Here is a 24,406-nt window from a genome sequence, read left to right as displayed (position 1 = left end):
GGGAAAGCAGCTGTGCCGTATTTTTAGCTTAACTACTTGAAAGGAAAAGCAAAGGAAGCTAAAATCAGAAGTATTATTTTGCACTATTGAGCATATTAATGATGCTTTTCCAACCTCATCAACGTTCCCATCAAAACTAACATGTTAATTTATATTCTTCATATAGTACTAATTATGTGTACAGCAGCGTGATGCCCTGTATGAGGAGCTATCTCGCTATAAGAGATGAAAACATAATGTTGTGATTCTGACCTCACGATAATATAAGTAATGAATTACTCCAGGCAATACTGATGATAATAGGACTGAAATGTGGTCGTCAGAGATAATGTAATTATGAAAGATGCTAAATAATTTTAGTTACAGGTGGTGCCAGTGATAGAAAGTTCTTTTGAAAAGGCACAGAAGTAAGGCAATTTTGACTAAATAACCCTTCAGTATTGCAAAGAATGGATGATTTACATTCGCAAAGAGCTACAGAAGAAACACTGCTATGTGCAACACTGTTTTCACCATCCTATTCTCCCTCAACTATACCTGTAACTGAAGTACTTCTTATCTAATCAAATGCACAGATATGTCAACAAAAGCATTAAGTAAATTATACACATAATTTCTAATCAGTAATGACAAAAAAGGGTCAAAATATTGATTTACCAATTCTTCATACTGAAGAACAGCCTGAATTCCATGCAATGTCTTGTTTAGCCCCATTATCTAGAGGTTTCAGCAATACTTAACTGGGGCGGGGGGGGAAGATGCACTCCATAGACCTACGTTATCTTCTTCAGCTCTAATGGAGGCCACCCAGTGGCCAGGTAGAGCAGTAGAAATATGTTCTCTGGGTACCTACAGGTCTTTAAAAAAGGATTTGTGATCAGAAGAGAGTGGGGAAAGAGTTTCTGTGCCTTATTGCTTTAGCTTTGACTTTCTCTTTCAGACTACTAGGCAGCAATTTTGCAGCTGCTGTTAGAGTCAGCTCTCAAAGAGCGCTGGAGATGTCCAGCTTCCAAGCAGCACACTGCTGATGCCGCTCAGACTATAAATGGGGTTTGAAGTAGCATTTACATCATCTGGAGCTGCTCTTTTCCCAGTGCACAACCAGCCTTTTCTCTCTCACAATGCAGCACCTCCATGGAAAGATTTACATCCACACAGCATCCTGAGGAGTTTTAACATACATATTTTGACAACTTTAAGCCTAGCCAGCTTGAAAATTCAGCTAAAGTGTTTTTAAGAAGTACTTCAGGTACATAATATATCATGTGGTGTTAGCCGAGACAAAGGTTTAAATAATAGCACACTTAAGAAATTCTGTAAGATGGGTGCAGATTCAAAATATATATCAGACACACCTATAATCTCACGTGTAAATAATATGAAAAGCTACTGAGATATGTGCAGTAATTCCAGTGTTAAACACGACCAGCATCACGGCCACAGAAGATTTCTCAACCACAACATTACACTGCTACAAAGATCTTTAAAGTCAGTTGTAATACACTGTATGAACCAACAGGTAGAAGACATGTTTTCCTTGTGGTAGTTCACCTCTTGCTTTATACAAATATCTGACCTGTTGCAGAAGACTTGTGTTTATGTACTGCAATATAGGGCTTCATTTTTTCACACACAATAAAAATTTCAAGTAATTTGTATACTTACGGCAAACTCAATTTTAGCCTCCAGGGGTTAGGGTTTGGAAGTACAGTTTTTACTGCTTATATTTTGTTATTTTATACTTCTCCTTTTTAATAACCTTGAACACAGTGACCCCAGGTGGCAGATAAAACGACGGCTGCTTTCAGAAGCTGAGCCAGACCTTCATATTTCATCATGAGGCTGAGAAGTCTCTGTGTCCTAACCAAGACTTCCCAGCATCAGTCCAGGACAGCTCAGTCCCTGCTATGGGACTGGGGAGTGTTTGTTCCAAGCAGGTGCTTTCAGGATGGAGCAACAGGCCCTGTTAAGGTTTTTACCTCAGAACCACCATTTCCCATTTATGCATGGAGGTTTCTCTAACAACGCAGCCTTCAACTTTGCTTGAGCACTGGAAGGAGTCCAGCAGCACAAACCTCTGTATCTGGGCCAATTCAGGCTGCTGGGAAGCCAGATGAGGCACCCAGCAGATCCTCATGCTGCCGTAGCCAGGCACTTGCTTTGCCCTAGCTCGATCATTTAGGTAGTTCTGTACTAGCAGCTTGCCCTGTAGACATGCACAAAGTTGCTTATCAAAATGAGACATAGACCTAGACCTGACAAAAAACATTAAGTATTCTCCAACATGTTGATTTTAATAGGACTCAGGCATCTAAATGCCCTTCTCCAAGCCTTAGCCGCTCACTTTGCTGTTCCAACCGCCTCAACAGCTTACTGGTTTTTCTCATTATACTGCCAGGAAAGAAAATCAGAAGTTTACATTTTGTGACCCATAGTGTAAAACAGCACAAATAAAAGCATTACCAACACAAAATACAAAATTAACAGCAGGCAGGAAACTCGCACTAGCTTTTCCATCTTTAAAAACCTGGTTTATTTCACAGGTATAACGGATCAGTGAGTCATCTCTGGTTTGGTGTGAGAGCATCTGTAAAGCTTTGCTCAGAGGCTTCACTCCAGAAGAGGAATGCATGCTTTGGAGTTGATGTAAACAAATTCATTTAAGTACAAAGGGAGACTTTTTAAGCTGTTCACCAAAAAAAAAGCTGCCTGACACTATTTATCACGTGGTACCTTAATTTGTAGCAATTAGGCATCACGTTCATGTACAACATTAATTAACTTCACGTGTGTGATTTTTAGTCTTGAGCCAAACTAGCTCTGAGAGAGAGGAAGCACAGGGCATGCCGACGCCTTTCCAGTGAGATTGCTCACCCATTGCTGAAGAGTTCCGTAATGGCAAAGAAGCTATCCTGCCATTGCCAGAGGGTGTCACTAAGGCACTAGAGCAAAGCAACAAAACAAATAAAATGGATAAACAAGAAATGTGGAGGAGCTTCGCAGAAATAAGCTCTATGTAACCTTCGCATTAATTGTTCATCATTTCACCCGTGAGTTTGAAGAACATGGTCTGGAGTCTAAGAACAATGTAACTCTGCATGTTCTTTTCCTCCCTGTATTTCTTGTGTTCTAATATGATTTCTGACATTAAGTATTGGAACGAAGAAAGGAACTACCTATTAGGGCTATTTGCAGAATCTCCATTGTTCCCCACACAATTTAACCTTGATATTCATGAAAGCATCCTTTGAAAATGAAACTATTCTAAACGCACATCGTTCACATTCACAATAGCCATATTCGTCAGGCAATTGTTTTAATAGGAAGTTGCTGCTAAAGAAATACAAATTTTTCTGACATAATGATATATCCCAGGTAATTAAAAAGAGCCTAGACTGAGCATATTAAAGTGAAGATCAGATCTCAAGTGCTGAATTTGGCTAAAATCCTAAACCAGAAGAGGAAGGAAGTCCCAAAGCCAAAGAGCACAGGAAATTAAAACACCCAGAATACAGTGAAAAAAAACCCAACAAACCTGCAACATATGGAAGGTCCTGAGGTGCACCAAAACAGTAGGTTTATTGTCTTTCTAGTCTAAATGCAGTTTACTTGTTACCAAAAAATACCAGGAGTCAGATGACCATGAGCCTATACTAATGTGGTATACCACGGCCAAGAAAACTTGACAGACGTTGGAATCTATGAAGAACCTAATTAGGATGTGTATGTAAGGGATCAGACAGGAACAAGGTATGTGTTGCCAGCTCCTGTTCTGAAGATGCCTGTCAGTATCAGGGGGTGGGGGGGAGTGTGACAAGGAGAGCATTAAGTCCCAGATGCCCCAACGCATTGCCCAAGCAACCGAGCAGCTTCACTTCAGCTGTATTTTAGTACCAGGGTAAACCAACTGATGTTGCTGAGGACAATTTTGATTAGGAAGGGCTGTTCCTGCAAAGTGCTGCAAAGCTCTTGTCAACCTGTCAAGGAATCAAACCCTGTGTTCTAATAATTGAAGAATAATTTCATATTCTTGGAAATAAGTTCTAGTCAAAGCACAGGATTTAATAAACAAGAGAGGAAACACGACACACGACGTACCATTAAAGAACAGCAAGTAGACTTGGACGAAACACAACTTATCACTATTTTAAATCAAGTTTCTAAAAGCAAAGGAAAATCTGCATGGATGTTGTAACCACATTGCAGAAAGCAGCTGTATGAGGAGCACGGGTCAACTGCAGTGATGAAACTGTCAGGGCTTGAAATCAGGGCACTGCTACAATATTTTAACACAGCAAATCCACTCTATCGTGGTGAAGGTTCAGTTGGCCGATCTGGGAATTATTAGATGTCGAAAGGCCAAAGTCTGTTTCTGGATATTGAAAAGTAATTTCCATTCACCTCACAAGACAGCGATGTGCCTCTCCTAGGGAAAAGAAGAGCAAGCATTTCAAAGGTAGCGGCAAAATCTTGTTACAAATCTTTTCAACAAAGAAAAGACAAAATTAAAATCAGAAAATATGTAAATCTGTTCTTTTGTTTCTCTTGTTTCTCCCTGACTTTTCATGACAAATAGATCTCACAGACTATCATACGTATGAAAAATACAAAGATGTGGAAACCTGAACTGGAATGTGAAAGACCAAACTTGGTCTTTCATTGAAAACGAAGAGAGGGATGTCAGGAGGTCTGGCCTTTACATGGACTTTGTAGTAACTGTAAGTATAAAATAGACTATCAGGACAGTAAAGTGCTTTCCTATTAATGAGAATTAAAGCTCTAAATTGTGCAGTTTATTCTGCTTACCTCAATTACCACATCTGGAAAATAATTTAATTTATGTCAACCTTTACTCTAGGACATTCATTCACATGAGCAAAGAACTTTCAAATCCTCTGGAGTCATTATATAAATCTACTTTTTTCACATGGTCATATCCACAAACAGAAGAATAAACTAATCTTGATTCTGCAAACAGTGATGACAGCAGCCAATCTTTTAGTTACTCAGATGGCGCAGAATCAGGACCTAGGAGTACAGGGCACAAGAAAGTAGGTTATATGTGATCCGTAAAAGAGTTTTTATAGGAAGCCAACACTATGCACTGCTTGAAAATACTGAAACAAATCACTTGGGAGCAAGTTTAAGCCAGCATGGCTCTTTGGGCAAGACAACAGTGTGTTCAGTGCTGAGACACCCACCTCATCATCCGATCAGGGGCACTCTGCACGAAGCAAAGCAGAGGGCTCGGGGGTGCCATTTGCTGGGTGGTATCTCTTTCTCTGTCAGTGGCAAGATCAGCCACGCTCTGCAGCACTGAGTTAACTGATGAATAAATGCTGAAGCAACTACGGCTTTCCTGATACTGTCTAACACAGATTACAAAATCTCAGAGGCTCCTGAATAATATCCCATGCTTTGTAATTGAACTAAAACAACAGTTTAGCAAGAGACCCAATACGTGCCTGTTTCAGGCATCCAAAAATCAGTCAGGCTCCAAGTTGTAACAGCTTGGCTTTCAGGCATACCGAAGTCATACAAGCATTTTGTTCACAAGAGATGGTTGCTGACTCTTCATTAAGTGAAATAAATTTTCATGTCATCACATTTTGCCATCTTTGAAAAAAACCCACAATATTCTGAAGCACTTCAGAAAGTGCTGCAAGAACTAGAAAGATTGGACAGCCAAGCTTGATCTGAAGGCTTCGTGCAATGGAAAATCTGCCACATCCCAAGCTAATTTAAATTATGGATCAGTTCCCTGATTACTCTAAAAAGAAAAAACTAAACTTTTCCAGTCTGAATGTGCCCAACTTCAGCCACCAGCTTTTGGATCTCGCATGCCTCTGACTATTAAAGAGACCGTTGCTATCACTTACCTTTCCCTTCTAGATAGGATAAATTCACCTTCATTCTGCTTTGTTAAACTAATTACACTCTCCATATACAAAACTGGGAAGATGCTGAGTCCCTTAAAATAGCATCTGATGCTGTTTTCTGGATATGCGCTATTATATTTTCTATTTAATGCACCACACAGAGGAGCGTGTTATACTTTTCTAATGCAAATTTCATCTGTCAACAAGCATGTCTTCATATTGCTTATAAATCGGAATTTGAATAAATATAAAAAATAAAATCCCTGCAAATAAAGTGATATATTAGTGGGGGGTTTTTTTAATGTCTGAAAGCAAAATGCAAATTGAAAACCCTATTAATTTTTCTGGCTTTTTTCAAAAAGAAAAACAGAGAGAAAAGGAATCTGATGGTGCCAAAGGGTTAAAGTATCCCATTTCGGGCAGTCTGAATATCTGAATTTAGCAGCTGACAGTGCATGGTGTGTCAGTCTCTTACAGCTGTTCCAGTTGATTCAAAGACCATCTTTGTTTCTTGAAATCTTAGCAACCGTTACTTTTTCTGAAGACAATGACAGACCAGCTGTTACCGCACAAGATGCAATGTACTTCAGGTCAAAGTCTTTAGTAAGGAACATGTAAAACAAGAACTAAATAATTTTTTGGGTTTGTCAGATTTTTCTTCATTAAAACAGAATTAGCAACCTAACAGTCATATAACTTACACTTGGTATTTCTATTAAGTGCACTGGAATCACAGAAAATTTGCATCTGGTTGCTGAGCTGAATCCTGTATTTCTATAAGGAAAAAAAACACCACTAAACCTCATAGTATTATAGATTATTTTTTGTTTGAAAGTTGATTTCTTTCTGTCTTTCCAAACGCAGTGTTACTAAGTAGATGTCATCTCATAATGGCAATGCACAGGTCTAACCATTCAGAATATACGATGAGGATTTTCAAGAGAACATTATAGGAGTTAAATGATCACTTCCCACTATATATCAATCAACGTGAATATCTAGTTCCTTTAAGCTCTTTGAGCATCCTCTTCTAAATGCATAACTAAGCAACTTAATCATACAGTTGATCCTCCACTACCGTTACCGGTAATACTCCCACTTGAAGACACGTAGGCTTTCAAAGCCGTGCAAGGTTGCAGAATCAGTTACCTAATGAAGACTTATTAGAGTAGGAGTAACTGTTGACAGGTTACCTACAACCCTTTGGGGGGGTGAGGGGGGTGGGGAAGGAAACATCATTTTAAAGAGCTTTAATTGAAAAAAACCCTTGTTGGTCCATGCACAAAGACAAATTACTGCTCCCAGCAAGCTTCCAGCTGCTCTGATGAAGAAGACAAAGACATCCTGAGAAGAGTGGATGTTCTTTTATTCAACCTTTGTGTTTATTTCTGGAAAGCCTTAGCATTGAGTAACACATTTTTAGAACCACTGCCAGCTAACTGTTGTGTAAAGAAGCACACAAAGGCACGGTCATATATATTGCAGTGCAAGAAAGATTTTACAAGGCCTGTTAAATTCAGCAGTAGTCTTAATTTTTCTATTTTATATAGAGGAAGATAAGTTTAGGCTCAAGATTCTTTCATGACCATGCATGAATATTATTTGTCTCAGACTTTTTTTTCTAGCTCTAAAAAGGCTTTATGTAAATTACTTCTCTGCTTTAACTCTGCTTTTCAGAACGGGTAACGTACAGCCCATATGCAAACCACTACTTTATGCAGAATTAAAAATAACTACCATTAGGAATGGCGCCGCTAGTATTTGTGATGAAGAGTATAAACTGCCTAACAGAACACTGAGGGTGAATCACAACCTCTAAAAAGCTACGAACTGACAGTATTTGTTTCTCAAGATAAAAATATCCATAAATACCAAGTGTGTGTGCTTTTAGTTATGTTTAAGAGAATAACCTATCTACCAGGCCAAAAACTGACATCACAAAAAGTACATCCCTCGTACAAAGTCTGTACACTGTCAGGCTGCTGTAAAGGGATTGATACTAAAGCAGATACAATCTCCTGATGACTCCTGAGAGCAGAACTTTGCATAACTAATTTAAAGACTGCTGCCTGCAGGCACCACAATGGTAATTAAAGACAATAATTCTTGGGTAAATGAGATGGATGTACTGGAAAATAAAGTCAGTGTTAAATTCATGGCTAATCCTTGAATGGAGAATTGGATCATTTATTTTCCAAACGGCTGGGCAATTCTACCTGGTTTCATTTCCATTTCTGCTGCCAGATGACTGTTGTCTCCAGAATCCATAACTTTTTCTAGTTTAAGTAGTATTCCTCACTGGCAAGCTCCAATGCGGCAGGACTGAATGTGCTTCCATTTAAACACATGAATAGTTCCTTTGACATCCATAGCAAGTCAATGGAACAACTCACAGTTAAACATGCCCTTTTAAATACCATGCTGAATCAAGGCCATAAATGAAGCATAAAAGACACAAAGAAAAGCTGGATTGCCAAGCAGGTTACCTGGAAAATACCTTGGCGTTGTACAGAGACAGAAAGCTTTGTTTAGCGTGCCTTGGTTGATTTGAGAGATGAATTTCCTCTTCCTTGTTGCTTACAAGTAGAATCCAAAGCACATCGAATCATCGATGTGAATATGACTGATGATCAGAAAAAAAATCTCCCACACAGAGAGCCTCCTTTGCACCAGCCTCTTCAGTATCAAATCTGTTCCATGTACATTTAACTTGTATATACACATCTCCTCTACCCACAAGTTACCGCAGTCTTCTGACCATCTCCTAGAGTCCCAGCACAGGTGGGACATTCACGCCTCTGCAAACCTTCAAGGGATGCAGTCCACCCTGCTGTGCACCCTGCACAAAGTGCATTGGGATGATGCTGTCATCCTCCCCTCTCTGTTGCTACTCCCAAAAAGGAGAGGGAAGAAATCTGCCCAACTCCGTGGTCACAAAAATACCAATATAACCCAAAGAAGCCTTGTTACTGACTCACCAAAGCCCTCCACTCCCCACTCTGCCATGCCTCGCTGCACAATTTCTCTCATCTCTTACTTTTTCTTTTCATCTCTCATCTTCTGAGTGGTTTAGCTCTACATTTTGAACATTCTTGGCAAGGCACAATAGCTCATTATAGAGGTATTCACACCATCTATCTCCATCCTCTGACTTTGTCCAATGGGTCCAAAGGGAAATTAAGGTGCAGTTTTGCCATTACTTAATTTGATTTCAGCCCCTGCTGCTGCCAAAAAGGGAGGTCCCGCCCTGCCCCTCTCCTCCCTTCGCTAGCCAAGGTATTTCTGCAGCCAGGTAGAGGGTGGGAGGAAGGACCTGATCTGACTAAAAACTAACCCTCTGGGAGAGGATCACTTTTCAGAGAGGTGATCTGGCTAACCACGGCCATCACACAGGAACATCAGCCAAGGTTTGGCCCTCACCGTGTTACTTCCTCCTTTGGTACCAGCTCAGAATTTGGCTTAAATCAATGGGGAAACCATACCCTGAGGCTCCTAACTGAGGTGTTTTGAGCACCAGCTAACTTAGACGCCTACAGCAGTCAGAGTAAATATCCCCCCTTATCATCGTGTGGTTTTAGCACAACGTGGACCCTTGGAGATACAGAACTACTACTGCAGTACCATCGGAAGGGAATTTTTCTTGCACTGTTCTGCATGCTCTAGGCATATATGAAGCACAGGCAGAAGCTAGATCCATGTTTTAAAAAAAGAGTTAAGTTACCAATGCAAGGAAAATACAGGATGTGTAATGAATACGTCATTGCTGTGGCATCCTGTTTCTAAAATATCTTGCTCCTGAATGGTGCCGTCTTAGGTTTCTTCCATATATATGAGTCTTTCCAGCTGGCCTGCAGCCAGTGCTTTACTAAAACATGGCATTATGCAGAAGTGAATAAAGCTTATAGCAATAATAATGTCCTTGAAATTCACTAATCACCAGAAGTTTCAAGAATATTTTAATATGAGATCAACAGAAGAACAACTAAAATTCATCTGTTAGACATGGAAAAAACACTTTTCTCACGTCAGGTTATGCCGGTACTGAAAAAAGTACCCAAGTCATTATTGACCTGGATAAAGAGTGTGTCTTCTGAATCTGAAGACAATACATAGCTGTAAAAGAGCTGCAAGGACTTCAAAAAACAACATTAAGATGGAAATTTATTACAAAATGAAGAAATGGTCTGAAAAAATTGATATACTTTCAAAAAAGGCACAACAGCTAAGTATATTTGGGTAGGAATGACCAACGGCATAAATACACAGTGAAGCTTCACTGCCAAGGTAGCATTTCTGCAGGAAATGATCCAATAAATCCAGTGATCACATGCTAAGTAAAAGTCAACAATATCCTGTTGCTGTGAAAAATATAAAGAAAAAAGGAAGAGGTGGACCAGCTGGAGAAAGTTGAGAACAATAAAAAGAGTCAGTGGTCTGAGGAACGTGGTCTGCAAAGGAAGATGGGGAGAATGAGATTCATCTAGCCGAGAAAACAGAAGATGTGCAAATTAACAATAACCCTTTAAACAGATTAAAAAAAGAGAAAAGGAAAATGTATAGAAAAAGAATACACTAGTTTCCCACTACTGAGGATCCAAGAATTACAAAAATAGAGCTGAGAGACTTCTCCCACCCAAACAGAGGACAAACTAAATTATGTTCAAAGAGATTTGCCTAACCTGTTCTTAACAATTACAGATTCTACAACCTATTTAAGTATCCTTACCACTAGAAATTATTACCACATGTCTAGTTTACACCCATCTCATACAATTTAAGCCTAATTCTGATATTTTGTCTTCAGGGGACATAGATACATGATAACTCATTTCCCCTCTGTCGTGTCCCTTAATACATTTTAAGAATGTTATTGTGTCCTGATGCTGAGGAAGTCTTAATTTGGACACTAATGTCTTTCAAATGGAGTATGTTTATGCCCAGTAAGACCCTATAGGACCCCACTTTGCCACCAATCATGGCTTACAAAACTGCCTGAATTGCAGAACATGGATTACTTAAAACATACTTGTAAGAAGGTGGTAGAACAGTTTTCTGAAATGGTAACAGCAATGGTAACAGCAACTTGCCTCCAGTTTTATCTACAGTATCACAGTAGCATGTGTCCTCCACAATGTTTGGGAGGATACCGGGAAAAGGATAAGAATTTTTGCTTGAAGAAAACTCTTGGTTGGCTTGCATGCCCTGAACAAGTGCCAATTTTCATCTTTACATCTTGGCCCCAACAAGCATAGAAAATAAAAAATGCCCTTTATTTTCATACCTTTGCCATGCAGGCAACACACAAGAGTAAATGCAACACCATGCATTGCTGTAATAAATAGAGCAGTTTTGTCTACTGTTTAGCTCATTTGTTGTTGCTTTTTTTGTGCCTTTATTAGAGCTCAATATTTTAGTAAAAGCATTAAATACAGTTTCCTGACTCCTGTTTCCAAAGCAGTTTCACACCAGTATACTGTTCAAACAAACCAATTTATTATTAATTCCAGTAATAAAATACAGAAAAGTATTCTGAAAGCTGCAGCAGGCATCACAGCTGCCCAAACATCAGTAATAAAGAATAAATGCTTGTAAAAAATATGATATTAGCTAAAATGACAAAAGTGGAGTCTGGAAGTGCATGTTAAATATTTATCTAATCTCTTTACTCCTTGATGAACAAGTTTTACATAGCTTTTACATATAAATTTTACATAGCATTTACATACAGATACAGTGAATGTTTAACCATTCCATTTCTTTATGTGGTCAGGAGGTCACTGAGATTCTGAACAGGGACTGACAGATGCGGCTCATGACTCACAGCAGAGCAGGCAGGCACTGGTGACATCCTGGAACCAAGACTGACACTCCTGCTGCTCTCAGTCCTGCTCTCTCACCCACCAGTTATGCTTCAATTATATTTCCTTCTCCTCCTTGATCATCATCAGCTTTGGGTCCAAATTCCATCCCCACAGCAGGTCACCTCTGAACCTTCTCACTGCCCCCCTCTCAGTGGCTGCCCCCATCCAGTAAAGTCAGAACATCCTGTCAATGAAATGATGAAAAAATATCTTTTATTTTTATCCACAGAAGGAAAATGAACAATCTCTTCCTTCCCCCCACCCCATACTATTCAACATCATGGCAAAGCCAAGTGGGTGTACTTGTATTCCAGCATTACATGCTGAACCGATAAAAATTCTTACTAGCTATGCTGCCAGGTTAGAAGAGATTAGGACAATCAGACTAGCCCCTTGTCACCAATTCTGACTTTATACACCATTTCACAACTAGGAAGCTTTAGAGGCTGTTCATCTGCTGGATATCCAAAAGTGGGAGAGGAAATAAAATGCTGCCAAGTTATGGGTGTAATTCTGTCTTTGCACAGATAGAAATCATTCACTGCCTGCTGACTGAACAAAACCAAAGCAGCAGAGAGGGCATCAGTACAAAGCACCCTGCCTTGCTGATTTCTCCCATATGCAAAACTCTCAAGCGTCACAGACCAAAAGAAGGGGGAAAGCTTATGCAAACTCTTAACAGCCTTCAGAATGGACCTGAACCATGAGATCATGTTGGAATCATGAGGGATAAGATCAGCAAGGATCTTCTTCCCCTTATTCAGCCATTAGAATCTATAGCACAGGCCACCTAAGACAACGCTTGAACATTATTAAGCGTAACTTCCCACCAGCATTCTGGAGGGACATTACAAAGATAGAGGCACTTTCTGAAATGCACACTTCTGCAAAGTCTGTAATTTCACCTGTGAGTTCTTTTTATTAGGTAAAAATGCCATAAACAAGGATTTGATTTAATATGTTTTTTTTTTTTTGCAGGGACTTCCTCTTGGAAGAGCAGAGAAACAGGATGGCTTCTGCCCTCAACTGATGTTAAAGACAAACTCTTGCAAAGAACATCATCTATAAAAAATAAATGTATGTTTATAATGCAAAAATCCCTCACAGTTAATGTTGCCATTTTTCTTTTCCCCAGTGTAATGAAAGAGATGGTGAACGCCTGTTACCTGGCTGTAGGTCCAGCTCCACTGATGTTTCCTCCCAAGGCTGTTCATCCTTGAACAGACTGCAGAGCGATTCCTAGCTCTTCTGGGTACACAGCCTGCACAGCGCTGCCTTCTGTATCAGAAGTTGTCCCACGCTGCAAGGAGCTCTTTCAAAGCTGCCACATGAAAAGCTGTTTTGAAGAACTGTGCATGTGTATGGGAGGCTTCAGCAAGGGCCAAGTCAGGAGCACATAGGCATGTAGCTTCTGATCTTGCAGTGATCATAACTAGCAGGTCTTCAGAGTGCTCTCTGTCTGGGAAAACTGTCCACTTGGTGGCCACCTCCACAGCTTCTGCATCATGTTTGCACACCAGTATGAACTATGCTTTTCCAAAATGTCTGAGCTTGACTAACAAGCTCCATTGCCCACTTCCAAGAGTTTTTGAGTGGAGTCACAAAGAAAGTGGAGTACAGAAGAAACACAGAACAAAGGGGAAAACCCCCATATGGACATAAGCCAGCCAATATGTCATCATATGGGGCGGGGGAAAGGAGGAGAGAGAAGTTAGAGGACATGTGCCTAGGGACCTGCAGGATGATATAATAGCACTATCAAAATCCAAGCCCAACTACCCAGGCATTAAATACATCCTAACTGCAAAGTAGGATCAAGCCTGAACAAAGTGATGGCTTTGCCACACATCCCAACCATGGAAGCAAACCCCATCAAACCAAACATGACATGAGGCTACTCTGAGAAATCTGTAACCAAGTTTGGGCTAATAACAAGACAAGAAATGAGGATAAGCCCAAAGGCAGGCACATTGACACACATCCATGCACCCTCTGCAACTCGCCGAGCTGTTTAGTCCATAATTAAGACCATCACCGCCTTAACATCCCTCTTTTCCCCATGGCCCATAAATATTTACCCTGCCTGTGACTATTTCACAGAAATTTTTTAAGTAGTCCAGTACTTTTCTTGGCGATGCGATATTTTAATAAACAACCAAAATCAAACTATACCTATTAAAACACAGTAAGAAATTAATTTTGTGAAACCCTGATGCTGCTTTAACTTTTTACAGTTACTTTTTCATCAATTAAAAAAAAATTCTGAATAATGAGTATGTGATACACCCATGTAAATTGGAGGGTTTGTTGTCAGTATGCATGTAACAGAACATCTCTAGGCAAAGGAGGACCCACAGAAAATATACATCATGTACAGAAACACAAGCAAAAAGCCGCACATTCCTGATTATGCAAATGAGAACAGCAGCTCTCTAACACTTGAAAGCACATTTCCACTTCGGATAACGGGCATTTTGCCACTGGCTTTGAGAGAACCAGGACCCTACTCCTGAGCTTAATAAGATCTTACTGAAGTCAGTGGAAAAGTGTCATGAGAAAACAGTGGACTGCCACATCACTTTGCGGAGCTGCGCTGTTCTTTACAATAGTAGCAACTCTTGAAAATTTTGGCAAAAGTTGCTGATAACTAGTTCTGCTGCTTTTAGTACTAACACAGTTACAGTTTCCCTTTTATTGCACTTTTCAGTATAATTTTACACCACAGACTCTGTGTGTGTGTGTGTGCGCGTGCACGCGCGTGCGTGCGTGAGATAGATGGTAACCATTTTTTAAGCATGGCACATGAAAAAATGCTGTCTAAAATAAGAATTGAACAAAACTATTTCAGACACCAGTGCAAAAAGATACTTTTTAACCTTAACTTCAGCATGACTTCTCATGCAATTAATCATTCATATGGAATATCTGACACAGAGATAATATGCTACATGCTCCCTTTATAAATAAGGGTTTATGTCAGACATAAGGACCTTCACAGCTGCCAAGCAGCAAGTGCAACACAAGTCATGTGGACTGCACAGCCTTAGAGCAGATTAACATAAATATCTTTTCAGAGGAGAAGGAAAAACATAATAGTCATCCATTGTAAACGAGGAATTAAGCCCTGCTAGTCCATCCTTCCCCCACCTGAACACCTCCTATGTCTTATCGAATAGTCAACCATGAAATTAAATGAAACAATTATACTGTCTTCAGTGAAGAAAGCACTGAGGAAAATAAACACCAATACCACCACTGCAGCACAGAAAATGAAACATTTTCACCTAGCTTTCCACCATTCCAAGAGGACAGAACCCAAATGAAGTTATATGCCACTTACTTTACTGAACTACGTATCTGCATCAACAAGATGCAAACTAGAAGGGATGGCAATGGTATGCTCCAACTTGCTGACTTCTCCACACTTGACAAACGAAACCAGACAAGGGTGATAACATGATGTCAAGAGTCAGCTCAGTAAAATGCAATGAGAACAATTTATTCATTCATTGCAACCCTGTCTACAAAAGCCTTCTGAGTTCGTTTTTGTTTTCCCCAATGTCAGCAATAGCTTGCCGTGCTTGTCATGAAGCTTGAATGGGGCACCTAGACACATCCTTTGAGCAAGGCAGATGCTATATAGCTGAATATTCTCCACTGCACAACCCAAAAAACCAAGAAGCTTCTAAATCTTTTGACAGCAAAAGCAGTATATACCTGGTCAAGCCATAGTTGGAGGACTGCAAAAGCAGATAGTCTACAACCCATCTGCAGCACACACGTGAGAATCTGTGCACAGGAGTGAACAGATCACTCCTAACACATATCCATAACCTCTGTCAGCCAGACTGTCCTGTTAATGGGACAGAGGGAACAGATAGGTGAGACCATGACCATAATGTACCATCAGCACAGTGCAAGAAAAACCACTTTTCCTGCAGTTTTTCTCTCTCATCCTACTTTGATAACATATTACCAAAATGTCCCTTTTCCAGCCCTAAAACCTACCCTTCCAGTGCCTGTCATATTAGCATGCCAAAGGTATAATTAGGATTTGTAGCACTTCTGTACAAGAATTCTCTGCTGTGCATGAAAAACCTAGAAGAAATGTGCAAAGTTAATCCTCTTCTAATTACTCCAGAAACTGGCATGCTAATGCGATATCCTAATAATTAAGATTGCAAAGTAATTAAAGTGTGTAAACGCCTGCAAAAGGGAGCCAAATTTGCACACTTGGAACATGCTTTGATTGAAAACGTGAGTAGCCCCATTGAAGGACTGATCTGCTGATGTTCTGCCAGTACTAAAAATGTCAGCGTAGACAAAGTCTTTGTCCTTGCTAACCACAGAAGCACAGAAAAGTAGGGTTGGCAAGGACCTCACGACATCACTTAGCCTATCTGCTGCAAGGCAGGACTGACACTACTTATGTCATTCCTGGCAGACTGTAGACTAGTCTGTTCTTAATGGCCTCAAGTGGTAGAGACTCCACAACCTACCCAAGCAGTCAGAGACCTCTTCCTAGAATATGACTTGACTCTTTCCTACTGCACTTTAAATCTGTTATTCTTTACCCTTTGGCATACACAGCAGTTTATTCATCATATGCCATTATTCATACACAATTATAAGCTATTATCGCATCCCTCTGCCCCTGACTTTTCTTCTGCAGGCCAACCAATCCCATTCTTTCTTCAGAACTGATGTTATCTAGATCTGTGATTGTTCCCACTGCTCTTCCCTGAACTTCCTCCAACTGCTTATTCTTGAAGTGCAGTGCCCAAAACTGGACACTGTGTTCCAGCTGGAATCTTTCCAACACCAGGACACATTTTGCATGTTCTCCTGTTCAGTTACCCCAGTAAACGTTAGTATTTTCAAAACAGCTTGACATTAGTGACTAATGTTAAGCCCATGATTCACAATAAGCTCCACAAAGTTTTTCAAGGTACTACCAAAACTGCAAAACCATCTTAGAGTTAGAAAGGTGTTCTTCCTGCCTAAGTATACTTCTCAGCACTTGGCTCAGTGACAATCCCTCCTGCTTTTACTGCTTTTCTTCAACCTGTCAGCATAATTCTGAATTCTAGTCTTGTCTCCCAATGTTTTAGCAGCCCTTCCCCTCTTCATGTAATCTAAAGATTCAACACTCATACTCTTTTCCACCAGTGAGGTCATAATGATAATAATGATGACAACCAGACCAACACTTCCCACACTTCACTATATCTTTCCATTAGAATGATGGACCATTGATAACTGCTATTTGATATGGGTATCCAGCCAGTTTTGCATAGACTCCGCAGTGGTTTCACTGAAGACATGTTTCCCTTGATTGTTTATGAAGCTGTCATACACATTAATGTTGAAAACGTTACCAGAAGTCAAGCTGTTTGGCCTCTGTTGTGCCTTCCCTAGTGACAAGAAAAAGACATTTTCAAGTTTTTAAAAGTCATGTTGGCTGCCACTGAACTCCGTGGTCTCCTTCAGGTGTTTACACATAATTTGTTTGTTCCAGTTTTTTAAAGAACAAAGTAATTTACCTGTAATTCTCTTTTACCTCTTTATAGACATCATGCTTTTTCTTTCTCACTCCTCCAGCACTTGACCTGTCTTCCCTGAGTTCTCAGAAGTAACTACAAAGACTTCTGAGATTGCTTTTGCCAATTCCTTAAGTACCCTAGAATAAAGTTCACCAGGCACGGCTGATTCGAAAATGTTAAATATGTCTGAATACATCTATCCAGTTCTTGCCCTTTCTTAGCTTATGATTTTACCCTCTGTCATAATACCATAAGTGTGTGTGAGGGTGCGTCTAATATGACTCAAACTCATCGGTGAGAGTAGTTCTGACCCCTGAGTTAAAATTTAATATCATTCCTTGTCCTCGGGTCAAGCTGTAGATTCCTTTAAATCATAAAGCACCTCATACCTTCGTTCATTGTCATCAAGATGAGCAAAGAGCACGTTCTTGGAGATGGCCTTTGCCAGAGCAGTCATAGTTTTATAGTCCTTTGGAATAACCTGTAGAGAAAAGAAAGAAGGGTAATTACTTGCCTGGTTGTATTTCTTCACAGATCTTGAAATCTATAGAAAATTCCACTATTCAAGATAATGGATGCAGTTTCATTTTAAACGCTGAGACAGGTTTAGGCTATAATATAAAGCCACTAAGAAAGTAATAAATTACAGTTTCGATAATGTGGGGATATGAATTTATGTTCTCAATATGACAACCAGAAAAGAAATATAAGATCCAGGATGAGTGGGGAGAAGGATATCTGTAAAATACTATAATTAGCAGGTACTGGCAGCTACGTAGTCTCCTTTCAAATCTCTTGGACTGAGGAAAACATATTTCATATTCTTCTTCCCCCACAAACAATATCAGAAGCAACCTAGTTTTAAAACTAGGGAATGAGCAACATTTCTTTAGGTAAAAGGTAAAAATGTGTTGACTACACCGTACATTTCAGTATTGGTTGTGGTATAAGGAATGGAGCTCCTGAAAGGCCCACCTGGATCAAGATCCTTGCCTTTGCTCCATGGCAAACACGAAAGCTTTGCATTTGAGAATGAAGAGGCATTCCTATTTGTTAAATGGCGATAAGGCAAAAGTCCTGTTGTACATGAATTTGCTCAAAATGTACGCTGAAATTCAGCAGTATGCTTTCATATTGGGTGTTTTTTTATAAGGCTTTTGCAAGTTAGGCTTTCCATTTTGGTAAGACATTAGTAAAGACACTGTATCTACCAAGCATCTACTTCTGCCGGTCAGAGACACTGTGGTTACAAGAGATGCAAAAAATTTGTAACAAGGTTTTGACTTGTAACAGATGTTCTTTGACTTTAGTAATGTGATTTTCCTTAATAGCTTCATTACAACAGGACAAAATCAAGCCTAGCAAAAGTTTGAAGTGTTAAATAAACGTACTCCCATCTGATGATCAACATCTGTTTGCCTGTTTTAATTACTGTACAAACAAGTCTGATAATGGACATTTCTATTTCACAGTTTCTCCTGATAGAAATAGTATTTCTGTCTTATTTAAGTTATTACATATGCTGATGTGTAGGTAGTTTCCTTTCCTCACCCTGGAAAGGCAAGATATTACCCACCCAACCAGAAGAAGGATGTCTCAAATGGGAAAACTGGTGCAGAACCAGGTCTCAAAGAATTGATCTAGGTCTATTTCAAGGGAAAATACTGCACTGTGAAGATCTGAAGTTAAACTCTGTTTTCAGACATCACTTATATTGACTGCTGTAGTCATTAGACTATGCAAATTAAGTCTAGAGAAGAGTATATGTATAAACTGCATATTCATATCAGAGTGAAACATAATCTAACTAAAAGTTTAAATTCCTTCATGTTAAATAAAATGAGCATTTGGCCAGTTTATTCTTGGTTTTTACCCTATGAAACAAAGCCTGGATTGAACTGCAGTCTTGAACCCTTGCTCTACTACGAATACCCTAGCTGTTCAGCTTTCTGACGATGAGCCAAAAGGGAAGATAATCAAGTCACTAAGACATTTAACTCCGACCTTTCTGGCTGATTATGGAATAGCATAGACTAGCCTTTCTCAGTCTAAATCTGCAGCAATGAAAGCCATAAGGCAGAGACCAAAGTGCGTTTTTTGGGGCAGGAACACAGAAAACACAGGAAGGATTCTTTAGGTGTCACAGTAACCAGGCATCCAACCAAAATTAAATATCGGGAAAAACCACTTGACTATTTCTTACATCACTCTTACAAGTTATCACTGAATGTTCTCTTCAAGCTGATAACCCCCTTTACAGCAAGATTCCTATTCTGTTAGTTGTTAACTCTATGTTATGTCAGATGTATTGACAAATATTGCTTTCTTTAGTCTCAGGAATGAAGCAATGAAATACCCCTCCACAGAGATTTTCCTTTTTGCTCCTCAGAATGGAGACATGCCAGGTGCTTGCTCGAATCACAAAGCCAAATCTCCTTTGATTTTCTCTCCAGTGACATAACTCATTGCACTGCCTTTAGCACTACTCATCCTATAGTTTACCCCTTCAAGGGATCCTTTAAATTGGCTTATGACCCAGATGTGTTTCTATCCAACACCTGAATTCAAGCCAGTGATTCCTCCTGGCTACCATCTAAAAATCCATCTGTTTGCAATAGTCTAACACAACCCTTGCCTTGCTTTTTACACTTTCAAATTAGTTTCATAATTTGTCCTTTCAGTGCCTCCCTTTATTTCTGTATTCTAGAAATCTGTCACAAACACACATCCATGGGAATCACCATGGGATTCATTTGCTGACGGCAGAAGACAAAGAACTGACACAAACCCTCCCAGTACTAGTTCTATACTCCTTGCAGCATCTGTAGCCTGACAAGAAACTATCCCCTAAATTACTATTATTTCAGCTCAGTCAGTTCCTAGGAAATTAAAATCATAACAGCTCTAGTCACAGTACACACAGAATATGATCTGCGTTGCTTCTTCTGTTTCTTGCCTACCCATGCTACTGTCAGGGCTTATTGGCATCACTGTTGAAAAGGAAGAAAACAAAGTTAACTTTAGGTTCCATTATAAACATAAAAGAATTACTCAGGGGTGTGGGAAGGAATATTTCCTTTGATTTTCAGAAGAGTCAGATGGACCCCATATTGAGCAGAGACAAATGTGATCTCTTCATGGAAGTTTTTAAGGGGGATCACAGAATCATATAGGTTGGAAAAGACCTTTAAGATCAAGTCCAACCGCTAACCTATCACTGCCAAGTCCACCACTAAACCATGTTCCTAAGCACTACATCCAAACATCTTTTAAATACCTCCAGAGATGGTGACTCCAGCACTTCCCTTGGCAGCCTGGTCCAATCCCCGACCACCTTTTCAGTGAGGACATTTTCCCTAATATCCAATCTAAACCTCCCCTGACGCAGCTTGAGGCCATTTCCTCTCATCCTATCACTGGTTACTAGGGAGAAGAGACCAACACCCACCTCACCACAACCTCCTTTCAGGTAGTTGTAGGGGGCGATAAGGTCTCCCCTCAGCCTCCTCTTCTCCAGGCTAAACACCCCCAGCTCCCTCAGCTGCTCCTCATCAGACTTCTCCTCCAGACCCTTCACCTGCTCCGTTGCCCTTCCCTGGACACGCTCCAGCACCTCAATGGCCTCCTTGTCCTGAGGGGCCCAAAACTGAACACAGGCCTCGAGATGCGGCCTCAGCAGTGCCAAGCACCGGGGCACGATCCCTGCCCTGCTCCCGCTGGCCACACTAGTCCTCACAAAAGCCAGGATGCTGTTGGCCTCCTTGGCCACCTGGGCACACTCTGCTGGCTCATGCTCAGCCGGCTGCTGACCAGCACCCCCAGGGCCTTCTCCGCTGGGCAGCTTTCCAGCTGCTCTTCCCCAAGCCTGTAGCGTTGCATGGGGCTGTTGTGACTCAAGTGCAGGACCCAGCACTTGGCCTTGTTAAGCCTCATACAATTGACCTCAGCCCATCTATCCAGCCTGTCCAGGTCCCTCTGCAGAGCCTTCCTACCCTTGGGCAGGTCAACACTCCTGCACAGCTTGGTGTTGTCTGCAAATTTACTGAAGGTGCACTCAATCCCCTCGTCCAGATCATGCAAACTGCACAGGAAGCCTTTGAAAGTGATTTTTAAAATATCACGCAAGTTTTTTAACAGTGCGGTACATCCCCAGAGTAGCCACTGAACTTCTATTGTAAGTGGATGATAAAAGCATATCTGACCACAAAGGCAAAAAGTATTCCGCCAAAACCCAGTGACTGACAAAATGTATTCCCATAAAGAAAAAAGCTCTTTGGGTTAAAGCTACTCCAGGCATGCACAAAAGCACATTAGAGGCATCTGTCAACCTTATGAAATGTATTTTTAGCCTAGCTCCCTAAACAAACATGACATACACTATTATAATGTCTGTCTTCTAATAACCTTTGAAAGTTTTGGTCAGTTTCAAAAAAAATCTGAGGAGTTATTAAGAGATAAAAAGGATATAACATAGCTAGATATTTTTATGCAAAAGGCAGTTAAAAGAAGAGAAGACCAAATTAGTGTTCCTACTGAAGAAATTACCTCAGTTGGGATGGCATTTCTTCAAAGACAATGGTCACATAAAATCACTCAAGTTTGGTCAAAAGACTTCCAAAAACGCATGGGTTAGGTGGTACCCAATCAACACGGGAACCACGAGCCTGAACAGTCTAGGGAACCTAAATGACCTAGGTTAGAACAAAACTTGAACTAGAAGTGACTTTTTAGAAAACAAAGCAGGAAATGCAGCAATAGAAAAGGCTGCTTTCCAAAACCGTGAGGTTCTGACAAAATTCAGAAGCTGCTGGAATCTGTGAATATCAAGAAAATGGCTGAGAATTACCTACCCTTTAAAGAGGGAAACAGGTCAGCAGCATACCTCAGAAAGGGGAATAATAGAGAACAGACACTGATGGGAAAGTACTTAGTCAAGGAGGCAGCAAAAGAATGTGAGTGTGAAGATGGTCAAGTTATGCATATGCCAGCATGAGGACCCCATCCCAAATTATGAGCAAAATATGAGTCATTTGATTGTCCTGTACACCTCAGAATCAGAGACGCAATACATTACCTTTCTGACGTAGGAAACGGCATCCTCCTCCGTGTACACTTCTGCACTGACCCCCCCTCTCCTGCGTCGGGCTTTTACCACTGGGTTGGGAGGAGGAGGGGAAATCTCATCATCATGAGAATCAGACTGGGAACTGGATTTCTGCCGAGCCAATATTTGTTTGCATTCTTCCTGCAAGGCAAAAAGAGACAATGAAACATCTCTTACCCATGTAGCTAACTTGCTGGATCCACTTGATTAACTCTTCTTTTATGACTCCCAGCAACACCTTCCTTTCTACATTTGGATGACTGTCAATTTACACATGTGTACTGCTGAAAGAAAATTTAAAACTTAATGTGAGCAGCACAGAGGGCTGACACTAACTACAATGTGGATATAGGTATCATCACTCCAGTACTTGACCTGTTCAACTCTTTCTTACATGCAATGGAAACTAACGTATTATAAACTGCAGACATATCATTGCAGCTACTCCTGGCTGAGAAAACAAAAGTACAAGCCTCTTCTGCTTACTCTCCAACATCACAGCTGTTATTTTGTCAGTTGGCTTGTACATATCTTTATCTCTTGTACAGAGAATGTATCAGAAGTCACATGTCAATATATTAGACAGGTTTCTTCATTTTGCTCTGCTTTGTGGGCTTACTATCACCGGAAAGAACAAAGATGCTCCCTACTCCAGAGTTTCTGCCATATAACAGATTTACAGTCAATGGGACTACTTCCAAGCAAATAAGATCCAAGGTAGGGTCCAGAGGATTATGAAGGATGATGGCTGGCCTAGCACCAGCTGTCCAATAGGGAGGTTACTCTCCAAATTTCATGCTTATGGAACAGAAAGTAAAATGCAAAGAGGAATCCCTGAAGAGATAGTCACAAGAGCAGGAAACAGCATAGAAGACCTTCAAGAAAGGATGTCAGAGTTGCAAGATGTCAATTCATGAACTGAATTATTTTACTTCTAAAGAATTGAGAGAAACAAGATAACCCATAATTACAGTATGTTCCCAGAGCCCATCTCCTATTCTTCAGCTTCGTGGGATTCAAGGGAAAGCACAGAGGAGTACAATTCCTTTTGTATCATCCATGCCTATCAGCCAAAGGAGCTGGGGCCTGCCTGCTTGTTCCCAGCCCACCCCCTCGGCCCCTGGTACCACCTCAGCCTAGCACCCTGCTCACAACACACCACACTGCCTTTGCTACTTCTTCCATGCCTTCTTAGCTGATTCGCTGACCCTGCATAAGACAGGGGAGAGCTGGAGATGGGATGGACCACATGCCCTGTCCTCAGCTTGCCTGATACAGGAAACCAAAGGGCACATGCAGGAGAGACGTGAGCACTGTAAGGAGGCAAGCTGTCTTGTGCAGCAGTAGTCCAGTAATTTTATTTGCTGTCATCTATTATATTGCCATAGGCAATACCCACACTACGACAGTCTCAGGGTTATGTTGATCGGCATACACATAGCCAGCTATCATCCAACAACTCCAGTGTTTTTGAGACAATTCAGATTAGCAGGGTTGCAGGCTACCCAAAAGAAAATGCAGTAATGCTGGGGTCCCTGCACACCCCATAAAAGCAACATTCCTTTGACAGGGATGCCAGAACCTGGCCTCTGTCTTACACATTTCATTTCCAAGACGACTTTCCAATCAGAGCTAATAAGTGGAGTTGGTGGAAGAGGACGGATCTGGGAGCACCAGCAACAGACATGTGGCAGATTACCAACATAACCAGTTGGTCTCATTGACAGAGGAAATGACTTATAGTTAACTCATCAGGTATGACACCAGAAAAGAGCGGTACAGAAAACTGGCACAAGTTCACAATTTTTAAGCTTGCAAGAAAAACAGATGATTAATATATGTTTTGCCACTGATGTTTACAAATGTCTGACAAATCCAGTCATGCCACTTGTCTTTTCTGGCCTTATTTCAGTTTCTTTCCTCACCATCACTGACATTGCCCCTCTCATTAACCTAAGGAACCTTTGACACCAATCTTTGATGTATTATTGCTACTTGAAATAAAGAACTAAATAGCAT

General features: G+C 40.6%; 1 protein-coding gene and 1 long non-coding RNA gene across 4 annotated transcripts in view; both read right to left on the bottom strand.

Annotated features, from left to right (window-relative positions):
* The window catches only part of PRKAR1B (protein kinase cAMP-dependent type I regulatory subunit beta), a 104,140-nt gene that overhangs the window by 65,947 nt on the left and 13,787 nt on the right, over positions 1-24,406 (bottom strand). For all 3 annotated transcript variants that reach the window (XM_075104998.1, XM_075104999.1, XM_075105000.1), the window contains exons 3-4: positions 22,358-22,528; positions 17,673-17,764 (exon numbers count right to left, since the gene is read on the bottom strand). In XM_075104998.1, the coding sequence (XP_074961099.1) occupies positions 17,673-17,764; positions 22,358-22,528 (263 nt within the window). The remainder of the gene's footprint in view (positions 1-17,672; positions 17,765-22,357; positions 22,529-24,406) is intronic.
* LOC142062509 (uncharacterized) lies at positions 11,351-15,282 on the bottom strand. The gene is made up of 2 exons (XR_012662459.1): positions 12,907-15,282; positions 11,351-11,924 (listed from the first exon to the last, which is right to left on the bottom strand). It is a non-coding gene; the product is annotated as an uncharacterized LOC142062509 (long non-coding RNA).

This window comes from Phalacrocorax aristotelis, chromosome 10 (assembly GCF_949628215.1).
Source record: "Phalacrocorax aristotelis chromosome 10, bGulAri2.1, whole genome shotgun sequence".
Taxonomy (NCBI): domain Eukaryota; kingdom Metazoa; phylum Chordata; class Aves; order Suliformes; family Phalacrocoracidae; genus Phalacrocorax; species Phalacrocorax aristotelis.
This window is presented reverse-complemented; position numbering and strand designations above follow the sequence as displayed.